The 13,751-nt window shown below is 61.6% G+C and overlaps 1 protein-coding gene across 1 annotated transcript; it reads left to right on the top strand.

Moving 5' to 3' along the window:
• Positions 1–3,672: 3,672 nt before the first annotated feature.
• On the top strand, positions 3,673–9,078 carry CACNG5 (calcium voltage-gated channel auxiliary subunit gamma 5). The gene is made up of 5 exons (XM_040244375.1): positions 3,673–3,868; positions 5,101–5,187; positions 6,600–6,740; positions 8,372–8,517; positions 8,789–9,078. The coding sequence occupies exons 1-5, from the start codon at positions 3,673–3,675 to the stop codon at positions 9,044–9,046; spliced, it is 828 nt and encodes a 275-aa protein (XP_040100309.1). The 3' UTR covers positions 9,047–9,078.
• The last annotated feature ends 4,673 nt before the right edge of the window (positions 9,079–13,751 follow it).

The following is a 13,751-nucleotide window of genomic DNA, read 5'->3' as shown; positions in this document are numbered from 1 at the left end:
CCTCCCCTCCCCCTCCCCCTCCCTTCTCCCCTCCCCCTCTCCTCCTCTGCCTCCTCCCCTCCCTCCCTCTCCCTTCTTCCCTCCCTCCTCCTCCAAGACCACATCCCATAAGGAAAATACCGGGTGCGTCCATCCACCTGAGTGAGGCAAAGGCCCAGGACTGAAAAGGCCTGAAATCCTCAGCCCTCTTATCTTAGGCAAGAGGCTGATGATGTTGAGGGAAAACGGGCCACACTTCCATTGACAGTCAGGAGTCTCCTCCTGTTGGGACAGAGGGTCAGGTGGTGAGCTCGGCGCTCCGGGAACCTCTACCTCCCTCCGCAGCTCTGAGAACCAGCCGAGACAGCAAGGAGGACAGGCCAGACTGCAGGCTCGTGCCCCGGCTCCCTCACTTGCTGGCTGGGTGAACACGAGCAGGGGGCTGACCCACACCCCCTCACCTCTCCCGTGGGGAGTGGCCGTGGCTGGGATGAGCGCGCACCAGGCTGGAGTTCCTGTTTGCACCTGCTGACCTGTGTGGCTCACTGAATCCTCGTGAGCTTGTGAAGAAATGCGTAGCGTTAAATGTCCTCATATTAACAACTGTGCCTAGCGCAAGGGCTGCTGTGAACAGCGTGTAAGACTCAGGGAGCAAAACTGACTTTCATTTCGCCCTGGCTTTTACCGCGCCTGCTGGCTGTGTGAGGGGGTGGGCCCCCGGGGCGGGCTTCTACCTGCCGACAATCCAGACCTTGTGCCCCGAGTCCCGCAGGCTGCAGCCCCGTGCCCACTCTGTAAGGAGGATCCCGAAGGAGGAGGAAGTAGGCGCCCCCCCTCCTTTTCTAAAGGGGAGTTTGGTTTCCACAAATGCTGCAAGAGAAGCGTCTGCTTCTCTTCGGGTGGAAGTTGTTGGTGGGGCCTGTCGTCGGGCACTGTCTGAGGGCGGGGCTGGTGCGTGCCGCCTGCTCCCGAGGCCCCTGACGTGCCAGGTGGCCGGGGGTGACGTGGGGCGGAGGGGAGGGTGTGCCTCTGGTCTGTGGCTGTTGCCAGCACTGGGAACGTGGAGCCCTGGCTTGATCCCCGTTCCGGGAAGATTCCCGGCCACAGAGCACCTGCCCCTCCTTGGACCCAGGAGGCGCACAGCATGCCTCCCGGTGCAGCATCTGGGGCCTGCCAGGCTCAGGAGAGGAGCCTCGAGGAGCCCCAGCTCCCAGTGGAGGCTCAGAAGTTGTGGTCCTTCTTTAACCCCCGTAGAATGAGGGGGTCAGCACCGTGGAAACCAGGTCACAGGAGCCCTCTGGCCACTGGTGTGTCCTGTGGGCGCTGGCCAGGCTGGTGCCGAGTCCTGGACCAGTGAGCAGGAGCAGCCGCCACCAGTGGCTCGAAGCCCCGCTGAGAACCGAGGTCCCCAGACCTTTGTCAGGCAAAAGTCCCAGGCTTGCTTTCTGGGCTGTCGGCTGCAGAGATCAGGCGTCTACACTGGCCTGGCCTTCCACGTTCCTCCTTCTCCTCTCAATTAAACCCGTCCATCCTCCCCAGCTGTCCTTTAACCAAGGCTCATCTGTCTCCGAGCACCTAAGCACTTCATCCCAAATCCTTTTATTATCGGCCTGGGCAGGAAAATGCGCCATTAGTGATTTCATCTCGACAAGACATTTCTCCCTAATGGCTAGTCATGAATGATAATTAGCAACTATTAATTCCTGATAATTAAGCTAATACTTCCAGGTAATGGCAGCTGGGTAACCATCTGAAAAACTCAAAGCTGCTGTGCTTTCTAGGCTCCACGCTCCAAAGGATGACACTGCATCTCAGCTTCTCTCGCCCGGGAGCTCGAGGGCTCTCGCCTTTTCTTTACGTGGGCAGTGACCGGAGAATTGATGAGTCTGGCCTTTATTTAGCTTTCTTCTCTAGATGTAGAAATAATACCTGTTCTTTTAGAAAAGTAGAGAGAATCAAATATACACAACCTATTACCTGGAAACGTCCACTATCAACACTTTGGTTTATTTCTTCCCAGTCTGTGCCTCTTTTTCCCACAGTTGAGTTCACATTAAATACGCGCTTTCACATCCAGCTTTTTTCACAACACGAGCATCCTTCCTTATGAGGCATGCGTGCGTGCTGAGTCGTGTCCGACTCTTTCTGACCCCGTGGACTGTAGCCCACCAGGCTCCTCTGTCCATGGGATTCTCCAGACAAGAATACTGGGGTGGGTTGCCATTTCTTCCTCCAGGGGATCTTCCTGACCAGGGACCTTGCCTTGCAGATGGATTCTTTACCACTGAACCATCGGGGGAGGTCGCTCACCTATAGGATGGGGGTGGTGATCTGGTTGCGAAGATTAACATTAAGTGCCTGGCAGAGCACGCTGAGCAGTGATGACTGTTCAGCAGACTTCAGCTTGCATTGCTGTCCTTTCCTCCCTATCCTGGGAGGGGGCCGGGCCTCAGGAAGCCTCATCTCCCTGCAGCCCGCGGCTGCTCAGGACCCGGCCAGGCCTCTCACCGCTCCTTCAAGGCTCTCTGCAGTCCATGGGGCTGGCGTTCCCACCTGTTCCTCTCTCCTTCGCTTACTGCACTCACCATCCTCGGGGTTCTAATTCCGGTCCCCATGGCAGAGAATGGGATTTTGTGAGCCTCAGATGTAAGCGAAAATACTTCGTAAACGGCTGTCAGAGTCCTCAGGACTGTAACCCACGTGGGGACATCCGGCTGGTCCAGGCAGCCATTCCCCAAGGGGCCCTGTCTGCACCACACCTCCGCCTCGGACCTGCGGTTCCGCTGGACAGACCACGGCCCACCCTCCCGTCCTGGCCGTTCTGCTGTCATTTCGCGTTTCTCCAGCTCGCAGTCGACAGAGACTGACTGCTTTGCTTCTGGGCAGTGAGCACGGGGCCCACGCACAGGGGGCGCCTCATGGGCCGGCCGGCCGCTCCACCTCCCACCTGCTGCATGGAGAGTGGCCTGGTGTGTGTTTCGGCTTCTCCTCTGGAAGCAGTTGCAGGCGGGGCTGGCTGGCATTAAGGCCTGTGCTGTCCTGCCCGGGGCTTTGCCCCTTTGCCTCCGGGAGGCCAGCGCCGGCCCACTGTACCGGTCAGCCTCCCCTTGCCCTCACCCCGGCTCAGCCGATGAGGTCGGGCTCCTGCCCCTCGTCCTGGTGAAGGGCGCCCATGTCCTGCACTTCCCTTCCCCTCCTCCAGCAAGCCCAGGCCCCGCAGAGGAAGGGAGCCCCCACCCTGACGGGGCTTCCGCCTCCGACCCTCCCAGTGGAGCTCAGGCCTCCTCCCCACCCCGCCCCACCCTCGGGCAGAACTCGCCAAGCTGCAGGCTCCTCGCTTTGGGCTTGGGGGCACCATCTTCTAGGTGGAAACCTGTCAAGGGCGAGGGTGGGTCCTGCTCGTCCCCGCCTCTAGTCAGGCACGCTGGGCTGCGTGAACGGACGGACGGACGGACGGGTGAGCAGCAGCATCAGCCAGGGGCTTGAGAGGACACGGGCCCCTCACAGAGGTCAGGCAGGCGGGCTCTGCGTGCCCCACTGGAGAGAAGGCAGCCCCTCTGTCGGGGGGCCTGCCGGCCCTGGATCCCCCTCTGCCCCGCGGGGGGCTCTGCCTCCCTCCCAGGCCGCGCCTGCTCTCGCCGCTGTCTCGCTCTCCTGCCTCCAGAGCCCACGCCCGCTGGGCTGACCGGGAGGATGGGCGCCTGTGGGAGGAAGGCCCTGACCCTGCTGAGCAGCGTCTTCGCCGTGTGCGGCCTGGGCCTGCTGGGCATCGCCGTCAGCACGGACTACTGGCTGTACCTGGAGGAGGGCGTGGTCCTGGCCCAGAACCAGAGCACCGAGGCCAGGCTGTCGCTGCACTCGGGCCTGTGGCGGGTCTGCTTCCTGGCAGGTAAGTGTGCCCTGACCGCGCCCAGCAGCCCTCCCACCCCACACCCCCCAGGAAGCAGTGTCCCTGCGGGTGGGGGCGTTCCCGCGGACGCGCTCCCCTCAGTGGCCAGCCCTGCCTTTCAGTGTCCATCAGGCAGGTCCTCCCCGCTCTGAGACCCGGGTCTTCCCACGTGAGAGCGCACCTGGCCCCGGGGAACTCCTAGCACATTCTCTGTCCACGGAATAGCAGGGACTAAACCCAGGTGCAGTCTCTCCGACTCCGCGAGAGGGAGCAGGCTTCCTCCCGGCCCGTCGGGGCCTCCTGCCCACTGGCCGAGGTTTCTCTGCCTTCGTCATGACCAGGAGCCAGGCTGCACGAAGGCATCTCCTGTTCAAGGCTGCCTGGAAACACCGCAGCGGGTCCAGGCAGCCTTTCCTGGAGGCTCTGTAACCCAGGCGCCCGTGGGCACAGGGCACACTCGGTCCTCCCAGCCTCATGGCAGGGCTCTGCTGGAGGGCACCAACTCGTGCCCAGCAGGGACGACACCTGGAGGCCTGGCCGAGTCTGCCTCGGGAATGGCATCCAACGCCGGCCCCACTTCCCACTGCCTGCACTGTGCGGCCTCCATCTCTGCTTAAATCTGAGGCCACCCGGATCCAGCCACCAAGGTGGCACCAGAGGGGTTCTGCTCCTCGGCTCCCACACTGGGGCGCCTGAGCCCGCCGCGTGCCACCCTCGGTGGATCCTGCCCCCAAGCCACCAGACATCTGACGCAGCCTCGAGCTGCAGCGCCGATCGCTTTTCATGCAGCTTCGGGGCTTCTCTGGGGAAAATGTCACGTTAGGATGGGTGGGCCACCACCCAGGGACAGGCCCCCGAGGGCTTAGATCCAGCTCAGGTATGATACAAAGATTCTAGAAGCACTTGCCCATGCCACGTGAATGTGCCAGCTGCAAACCCGAGCTCAGAAGGACCCAGAGGACGTGAGGACCGTCTGGCGGGGACGCCGTCACCCCGCTGATCCCCAGGGCTGGTTCAGCTGACTGGGCCAGTCAAGCAGGCGTCCCCTTCCCACCCACCCGGCCCCCGCGCTCCCTGCGAACCCCTCCAGGAGCTGTGCGCTCAGCCGAGGAGGACGACCAACGGGGAGGACTGGTCTTTGGTCGAGGGTACACGAGTAGCTGTGCTCGCCTGCTAGAGCCTCCAGACACGCTCGCCTAAGGCCCCAGGCAACAGCGGCTCTTGTCCTGCAGGTGAGGAGCAGGGGCGTTGCTTCACCATCGAATACGTGATGCCCGCGAGCGCCCAGCTGACCTCGGAGTCCACGGTCAGCGTACTAAGTAGGTGTCTCCGACCTTCCACTCCAGGCCATGGGCTGCATGGGGCTGCAAGGGGTGGAGGGAAGAGGTGGCTTGTTTCTTGAGAGCCAGCGCCCCGGGACTCAGCTGGCCGTGCCCACCAGAGTCGCAGAGCTTGCGCTGCAGAGTGCTTGTCGGGGGGTCAGGTTGCTGGCACTGCCAGCTGCTGTGACCCGACCGAGGGAGAGGGCGTCCACAGCCAGGGTCCTCCTCTGCATGGGCGGCCCCAGCAAACCACAGGCCAGGCAGCTTGGAAACAGCAGGAACGCGATCCTCTCAGCTCTGGAGATTAGAAGGCCAAGACCAAGGTGCCAGAGGCTCTCCTGGAGGTCCAAAGGTTAAGACTCCATGCTTTCAGTGCAGGGGGCATGGGTGTGACCCCTGGTTGCGGAACTAAGACCCCACATGCCTCATGATGCAGCCAAAAAATTAGAAGATAATTTTTAAAAGGATTGAGGTGCCGGCCTGGTCAGCTCCTGGTGCGTAGCCCAGGCCGTCCTGCTGTGTCTTCTCATGGCGGCTTGGCCGAGGGGCTCGCCTGTCTCTCTCTTACGGGCACCGACCCCCTTCATGAGGGCCCTACCCCAGTGCCGTGAGCCACCCGAGGCCAGCCCCAGATACCACCCCTCGGGTGCCAGGTGTAACATGCCAGTTTTGTGGGGCTTCCCTGGTGGTTCAGACAGTAAAGAATCCGCCTGCAATGCGGGAGACCTGGGTTTGACCGCTGGGTCAGGAAAGATCCCCTGGAGAAGGAAATGGCAACCCACTCCAGTATTCTTGCTGGGAAATCCCATGGACGGAGGAGCCTGGCAGGCTCCAGTCCACGGAGTCACAGTCGGACATGACTGAGTGACTTCACTGTCTTTCCCTCATAGCTCAGTTGGTAAAGAATCCGCCTGCAATGCGGGAGACCTGGGTTTGATGCTGGGGTTGGGAAGATCTTCTGGAGAAGGGAAAGGCTACCCGCTCCAGTATTCTGGCCTGGAGAATTCCACGGACTGTGTAATCCGCGGGGTTGCAGAGTCGGACACGACTGAGCGACTTTCACGTTGTGGGGCACAGACATTCACGCCATTAGCCCCAGGGGACTGAACCAAGCTCTCCCCACCCCCCCAGCAAGACTGATGCCATGGCCTCGGCCTCCCCAGAGCCGGCTGGGACCCCAGATGAAGCTGCAGGGCAGTTCTGACACTAATCCCCAGGTTAGCACAGACCCCGCAGGTGAAGGGCCAAGGGACGAAGGCCCACGAGGAGGAGGTGGAGGCCAGCCACTCACGCAGGGCGGGGGCTTGGGGACGAGCTGGGGGACGCTGGCAGGCTGCTCGGATTTGGGGGCGGGGTGATCGCAGAGTGAGTCCCGGAGGCTGACAGCACCCTTCCGTCCCCTCGGTCAGAAATGATTCGCTCGGCCACCCCGTTCCCCTTGGTCAGCCTCTTCTTCATGTTCATTGGCTTCATCCTGAGCAACATTGGACACGTCCGTCCCCACAGGACAATCCTGGCCTTTGTCTCAGGCATCTTCTTTATCCTCTCGGGTGAGTGGTGCTGTTTCCGCTCGGGCACGCTGGACTCCTGACACTTGATTTCTAACCGCTCTGCCCCGGGAAGCCCTGGTCCCCCAGGCGGGTCAGCCGCAAGGGACCCGCCGCGTCGGTGGCCCAGGCAGAATTGAGTCTGAGCTGGAAGAGAGTCTGAGGGTCCCAGACCGGACCCTCCCCCTGGAGGAGGGTGACCTGGCAGCTTCCGGGATACAGCAGGGATGAGAACCCAGGGTCCTCATTCCACACTATCACCGCCGCTTCTTCTGGACGAGGAGATGGCAGCCCACTCCAGTGCTCTTGCCTGGAGAATCCCATGGGCAGGGGAGCCTGGCAGGCTGCAGTTCATGGGGTTGCAAGAGTCGGACACGACTGAGCGACTGTCACTTACACCACTTCTTAGCTGCCGCAGTCACGGTGCTCCTGTTCTTGGAGGGCTGTGTCCTGGGTTCTTACGTGAAAGAAACACAGCCTGCCTTTGGGACGATGGCCTCCTCACCTCCCAGCCCTCAGCTGTGCTCCAGAGCCCCGCCCCTCCCCTGGGCTGCCCAGGCCCCTCAGCGTGGGCCTGTCTCCGCTCACCAGCATCCCAGCAGCCAGTCGTTCATGTCTCGCGCGTCCTTTCCCGGCATCATCAGGCCACGTCCTGGGGCTGGATCCCCCCCACACACACAGACAGGCAGCGTAACGGGATGTGGACAAGTGGGCAGGCGCAGGGACCCTGCCTGAGAAGGGCTAAGACCTCACAGACCCAGGTGTACCTTCTGCTTCTCTATGAACTTCACAAGAGTCCAGGCCCTACAGCAGCCTCAAGGCACCTGAGGTTTTCAGTGGCGGCAGCAGGCCAGAGCTCTCAGGCTGATCCAGGCCACGTGGAGTGTTAAAGACAGCAGTAGACAGGGTTCGCTTGGGCCTGATCCAGCTGAGTGAAGTGCTGAGAAAGACTCCATCACACTTGTATTCCTTTAACCTTCAAGGTGCCCAGCTTAACCATGTGAATGAAATTAAACCCAAACAGCTGAACACAGAGTAATCAACTTACTGATTACAGTCATTGACTGACAGGCTGATGCTGAGTGTCCTTTGCTCCATGAGGGGAGGGGTTGGGCCCCGGCCCCCACCCCGGGCGTCTGACATCCCGCTGGCCGGTCTGCCAGCATCTTCACCACCTCTGCCGCTCCTGCGCAGCAGGACACACCCACGGGCCACACCCAGGGGCGGGTGGGCTGCACAGACCACCCATCCGGGGACCGGAGGCCCTGCCACCTCTGGCGGGGAGCACGCGTTACCCCTGAGTACAGCAGAAGCCGCCTGAGGTCACCGTAGGCACCGTAGGGTGACCTGGGGGGATCCAGGACACGAGGTGCCGGCTCCGGCCCCGGCCAGTGACTCAGAGGAGGCCGGGGTGGGCTCCTGGGAGGCCTGGGCAGAGCACGAGCCCCTCCTGCACGCCGGCCTCCGTCTGGAGGGTGCCGGTCCAGGCAGGGTCCTGGGGGGTGGACTCCTGCTCCCCTTGAACCCCAGAGTGAGCTCACGGTCACCCAGGCGCCGCTTTTTCCCGGAAGCTGGAGGGGAGGTGGACGCCCCGGGCAGCTCCGGGCCTCCTGGCTGAGCCCCCGCCCCCGCAGGCCTCTCCCTCGTGGTGGGCCTGGTGCTCTACATCTCCAGCATCAACGACGAGATGCTCAACAGGACCAGGGACGCGGAGACCTACTTCAGCTACAAGTACGGCTGGTCTTTCGCCTTCGCAGCCATCTCCTTCCTGTTAATGGAGGTAAAGCCTTTCCAGGGGCTGGGTGGGGGCAGGGCTGCTGGTAGGGGGAGGAGGAGGAGACCCGCCGGGCTCCGCCCTTCATCCCGCCCCCGCCCCATGCCCGCCCCCCTCTCGCCCTATCCCCTCCTCCCCACCCCCCACCCCGCGCCCATCCCCCACCCCGCCCCATCCCCCACCCCGCCCCATCCCCTCCCCCTCCTCCCAACCCCTCTCCTCCCCTCTGGCCGCTGCCCAGGCCCCCGGCACCAGTACCCTCCGCCTCCTCCCACAGAGCGCCGGCGTGATGTCCGTGTACCTGTTCATGAAGAGGTACACCGCCGAGGACCTGTACCGGCCTCACCCCGGCTTCTACCGCCCGCGTCTGAGCAACTGCTCAGATTACTCGGGCCAGTTCCTGCACCCGGACGCCTGGGCCCGGGGACGCAGCCCCTCCGACCTCTCCAGCGACGCCTCCCTGCAGATGAACAGCAGCTACCCAGCGCTGCTCAAGTGCCCGGAGTATGACCAGATGTCCACCTCCCCGTGCTGAGCCGCAGCCTCCCCTGGACCGCGGCCCAGACAGCCTTCCCTGTCCCCGCTGGCCTGTGAGCCCCGGCGCCCCCACACCCAGCTGCTGTTGCCCGACTGGTCCCCTCCCCATTCCCTCACTAGCTCCTAAGCAGGTCGAGTGTCAGGAGCAGGAGAGAGGGCTGACTGGTGGGGGGGGCGGGTAGCCAACCGCTCAGGCCTCTGCTCCCAGGGTAGAGGTGGGCACCGTTGGATCTTCACCCCTCCCACCTGACATCTCGGCCAAGACCAAGTCCAGTGCTGGGATGCCAGGTTCTTTCCAGAGGCCCAGTTGGTCTCGTGAGCTTGCTGCCTGGCCTGGCCTTCCCTCATGATCTGGGCTGTGGGTCAAGAGGTGACCGATTCGGAGGTCCGGCTGGTTCAGAGCTGTCTAGCCGAGTCCTTGCAAAATCCTTTATCCCTGGTGGTCACCTGCATTCCACTAGGACACACCTGTCTGCTCACTCCAGTTCCGGAACCCTGCAGTCTGGGGGCTCTTTCCTCTTCTCTCACCAGAACTCAGCTGCCCCAAACGCTCCCAGAGGGGCTCAGGGGGTCTGGACCACTCGGATGAGGTCACAAAGAGACATTGACGGCTGGTGATGTCTCAGTGTGCATGGCCCCTCAGCAACGTGTTTAACAGGGGCCTTCGATGGCCTAATCCAGAGAAGCGACTCCGACTATGGGAATTTCAGGATGGGCCTGGTCCTCGTTAATATTGCCAAGCACTGTATCAGGCCCAGGGGTCCTGTCCTCGCTCACAGGGGCGACATTTCTGGTCTAATCATGTAGACAGATGTCTGTCCCAGCAAAGCAGAAGGTGGGTTTCAAGAGGCTGCCTGGGGTTTGGAGCTGGATTGCTGACACTGGAGTCTAAAGAAGCTGGACTCACAATAGTCCTCCCGAGGGCCCTGTCAATGCCGGAGGGCCGGTTTAACTCTCATACACGGCAGCTTCTGCCTGCTGGGAATGGGCTGGGAATGGGCGTGGGTCACCAGATAGAAGCTGAAGAGGACGTGGCGGCACGATGCCCCTTTCCCCGATGAAGTCCGGAGTGAGGAGGTCCGCAGGTAGACATGGGGAAGGTGCCTGCGGGGCGGAACCTGGATTGCCACGTGTCTTCTCGGTGTGGCCACCTCTGGATTTGAGGTTTCGAGCAGCCAGACAAAATGGGCTCTCTGCCGTGTGTTTCTGTCACTCCAGCTGTTCTCTCATGCTCTCTTTAAGACAGCATTCGGTACTCGGTGCAAAAAGCCACCACGGGCAGCATGTGGGCTCCAGGAGGAAACGCAGAAAGCTGCACGTCCAGCCTGGGTGGCCTTGGGAAGGGCCGCCGTCTGTTTGCTGGGCAGCCGTGGGCTGGGTGGCTTCAGCAGCAGACATTGGTTTTCTCACGGTTCTGGAGGCCAGAGGCCTGAGGTCTAGGTGCCAGCAGGTGTGATTTCTTTTGTGGCCACTTCCCACTGCTTGTCGATGGCCATCTTCTCGATGTAGCCTCAGGCGGTGTTTTTTCCTGCAAGCCTGTGTGTCCCCTGGCGTCCAAGCCCCCCTTAGGAGGACACCTGTCAGACTGGATGAGAGCCCATCCTAACGGCTCATTTTCACTTAAATCAGCTGGTTAAAGGCATCGTCTCCAAATGCGGCCATCTTCTGAGTCCCGGAGGCAAAGGCCTGCACACAGGAGTACGGGGCCAGGAGCAGGAAGGGGGGCCAGGAGCAGGCGGGGGGACGGTGGGAGGTGGCTGGGGGCGGGGGGCGAGGGGCGGGGCAGCAAGGAGCCGATGGGGACGGGGGCACTGCCCAGCCTGTCGCAGGGAGGCTGGATAGCCCTGTTGTGTAAGGGGTACAAGAGCGGAACCAGAGAAGCGGGCCGCGGTCCCCGTCCTGCCACCCTCCTGGGGGCCCTGGGAAACCCCCTTCTGCTCCGAGGGGCCTGGCCTAAGCTGTTTCCCACCCCGACTCCAGCTCTTAAGGGTCCAGCCTTGCCCGGCGGCCCCCGTGTGGACCGCTCACCCTCGCGGGCGCACCGACACAGCCGTAAAGCCCCTTCCACCCCGTCGGCGTCCACGACTCGTAACCTCGGTTACTGTTCCCAATTTACCCGGAAACCAGGTGCTGCCCGCTGCAGAGGGCTCGGTCAGCGCGCGTGCAGACTGTCGGTCGCATTTCCAAGCTGACGGCGCTTAGACGCATGGACTCCAGCCTTCTCCAGCATGCTGAGCGCCTTGGACATGCCTTCTCGCCCTAAAGTACTCCTTGGTCGCCATGCCGGGCTTGCTTCTGTGCACAAAAAGCAGAAGCACGCTGCCGAGCGCACGCCGCTGGCTGCTCGTTCGGTCGGGCCTCTCGGCCTGGCTGCTGCGCTGCTCCGGCAGGCCGCTCTCACCCGGACGTGCAACCTCCGTGGCTTTTCAGCACGGGTTCTGGATCCTTGTCTCCCCTCCTGCAGGCTGGGTGAAACTTTCTTTTCTGTCTATAAATTAATCTCAGAACTGGGACCCTTGCAGCCCCTCCAGAATCAAAGGATTTTCGTCAAACATTAAAGTGTATATAAACTCAGCTCAGAAACCATGAATGACGGGCCCTTCCCCAGCACACCATCTGACTTTTTGTTTCCTCAAGCACTTATTTTAAAAAGATATATGAGTTTTTACTTTTTCATACTCAGAATATGGGAGGGGAAGACTAATACAACAAAGTCAGCCATTATGGACTAAAATCACTTGGGGTTACCAGCCAGGGGTGGGGACAGTTCTGACTTTTGTTCCTTCTCACCTGGAACTCACCAGGCCCCCCCGCCAAGTGGTGCCCTCGCAGGGCCCGGAGATGACCTTCAGAGAAATGGTCTGTTATCAGGACCACGCCGAGTTGAGGGGGGCCGCGAGGGCAAGTCCACACCAGCTTCTCAGTGGCGTCCTGAGGACCATGTGTCAGGGAGCCCCCTCCGTCATGTCTGAGTAACTGCTTCCTTCCTAAATGAAAGCGGTGTGCTAGGGTTCTCCAGAGACACAGCCAACAGGTGCATACACGTGACCCCAGGGACTGCAGCCTACCAGACTTCTCAGCCCATGGGGTTGTCCAGGCAAGAAGACTGGAGTGGGTTGCCATTTCATGCTCCAGGGGCTCTTCCCGGCCCAGGGACTGAACCCGAGTCTCCTGTCTCCTTCGTTCCAGGCGGCTTCCTGCCCCGCGGGCAGACTCTTTACCGCCTGAGCCGCCAGGGAAGTAGCAGCGAGACACCTGGAACCCAAGCGCCAGGTGGAGCCTGGGCACAGACGTGGGTGAACGAGCGGGTTCTTCCGAGTGCGCCTGTGCTCGGTACAGACAGGCCGGGATCTGGGGCGTGCGCTCAGCCTGGGGGCTGCCTCTGGCCGCCCCCCACTCCCCCGGGGTCACGGGTGGTGAACTGTGGCCTGGCTGCAGCCGCTCCCTCCTGGCAGACGTGGTCTCTGGAGCCCCGCGCACCGCGCCCCCCCGCCCCGGGTCCTTGACTTCTGTTCTGCGACCTTGGGCGGGCCCCTCTACCCAGGGCCCACCTGGGCTTCTCCTGCCTGGCTCTGCCTGGTCCCCCGTCCCTTCTGCCTGGACAGCGTTTGCCTGGGCAGCGTCTGTGCTTCTACTTCTGGGGCAGCCGCAGGCCCACCGTCCAGAGGCCTGAGTTACCCCAGACGCTGCTCCACCCTCTGTGTGTTGCCAGCAGCCTGGGGACCTCAGTTGTTTCATTCATACAATGACAGCATCGTATAAAATTGTCCTCGTGCTCTGCCCCCAAGCTCCATCTTTGACTCTAAAGGCTGAGGGAGTCAGAGGCAAAACCCAGCCCTCACCTCCTGCCTGGGGAATGCCAGACAGTGCCCCCAAAGCGTGTGGAATTTCAAGAAATGGTGTGAAGCTCAGCCTCTGCCTTGGATCAGCAGACAAGGCACGGCTGGTTCCCCTGGCAGGCTGAGGACTCGGGGGCCCCACCCAGGCTCCCTGCAGGCCTGGGCTGGGCTCCAAGCCTCCGTGGCCCCAGCCGGTCCCTCTGGAGCCGCAGGTAGGCTGTGCTTTGGGCAAGAAGCCGAGTCCATGGCCTCAGGCCCAGCCTTTGCTCCCTTGCCCTTTCCTGAAGAGCTGGTGTCCGCCAAGCCTTAGCGAGAGCCTGCCCTCGAGAAAGAGGACGGCAGAGCCCAGCATTATAGGGGCGAGGCTGTGTGCTCACCACTCTGCTGTCCACCCCAGGGTGGGCTCCTGGCCCCGAGAAGTTCCGATGGATGCTCAGAAATGACCTTGCCGTCTCAGGGCTCCCAGTGCAGAGTGGAAACTGATCCTCACCACTGGTCTTTGAATAATTAACTCCATGCTCAGCACTTGTAAGAACAAGGCTCGAGGGCTTGGAGGTTTCTGATGAGGCAACAAGGAGACCTCATAGCTCAGTCTTCTCAGCAGACTGGACTTGGCTCAGTTTTTATCTTAAATCCACCCACATTCACACACCAACCTCCCACTGCGTTTCCGATATAAGAGAATGCTCATGAGAGTGCTATGTAGTCTATTTTGTGCGTGTAAACCATTTAGCCGTGTATTTCCTGTTCAACACATCTCTGGAAGCACCGTGTGTGTGATCCGCCGTGCTCCTGGCAGCTGCACGAGGTGCAGAGCAGAAAAGCTTTGTGGGTGATCTCTGTTCACCAGCAGCTTCAGTGCGA

The sequence above is a fragment of the Oryx dammah genome, unplaced genomic scaffold (assembly GCF_014754425.2).
Source record: "Oryx dammah isolate SB20612 unplaced genomic scaffold, SCBI_Odam_1.1 HiC_scaffold_8, whole genome shotgun sequence".
Lineage (NCBI taxonomy): Eukaryota > Metazoa > Chordata > Mammalia > Artiodactyla > Bovidae > Oryx > Oryx dammah.
Note: the sequence above shows the minus strand (reverse complement) of the source record. Positions and strands in the feature narration are given on the sequence as shown.

Excerpts from the sequence above, each read along its gene's own strand:
- CACNG5 (XM_040244375.1), top strand. The coding sequence starts at position 3,673 with ATGGGCGCCTGTGGGAGGAAGGCCCTGACCCTGCTGAGCAGCGTCTTC. Across the intron at positions 3,869-5,100 it reads GCGGGTCTGCTTCCTGGCAG|GTGAGGAGCAGGGGCGTTGC; the intron begins GTAAGTGTGCCC and ends CTTGTCCTGCAG. Across the intron at positions 8,518-8,788 it reads TCTCCTTCCTGTTAATGGAG|AGCGCCGGCGTGATGTCCGT; the intron begins GTAAAGCCTTTC and ends CTCCTCCCACAG.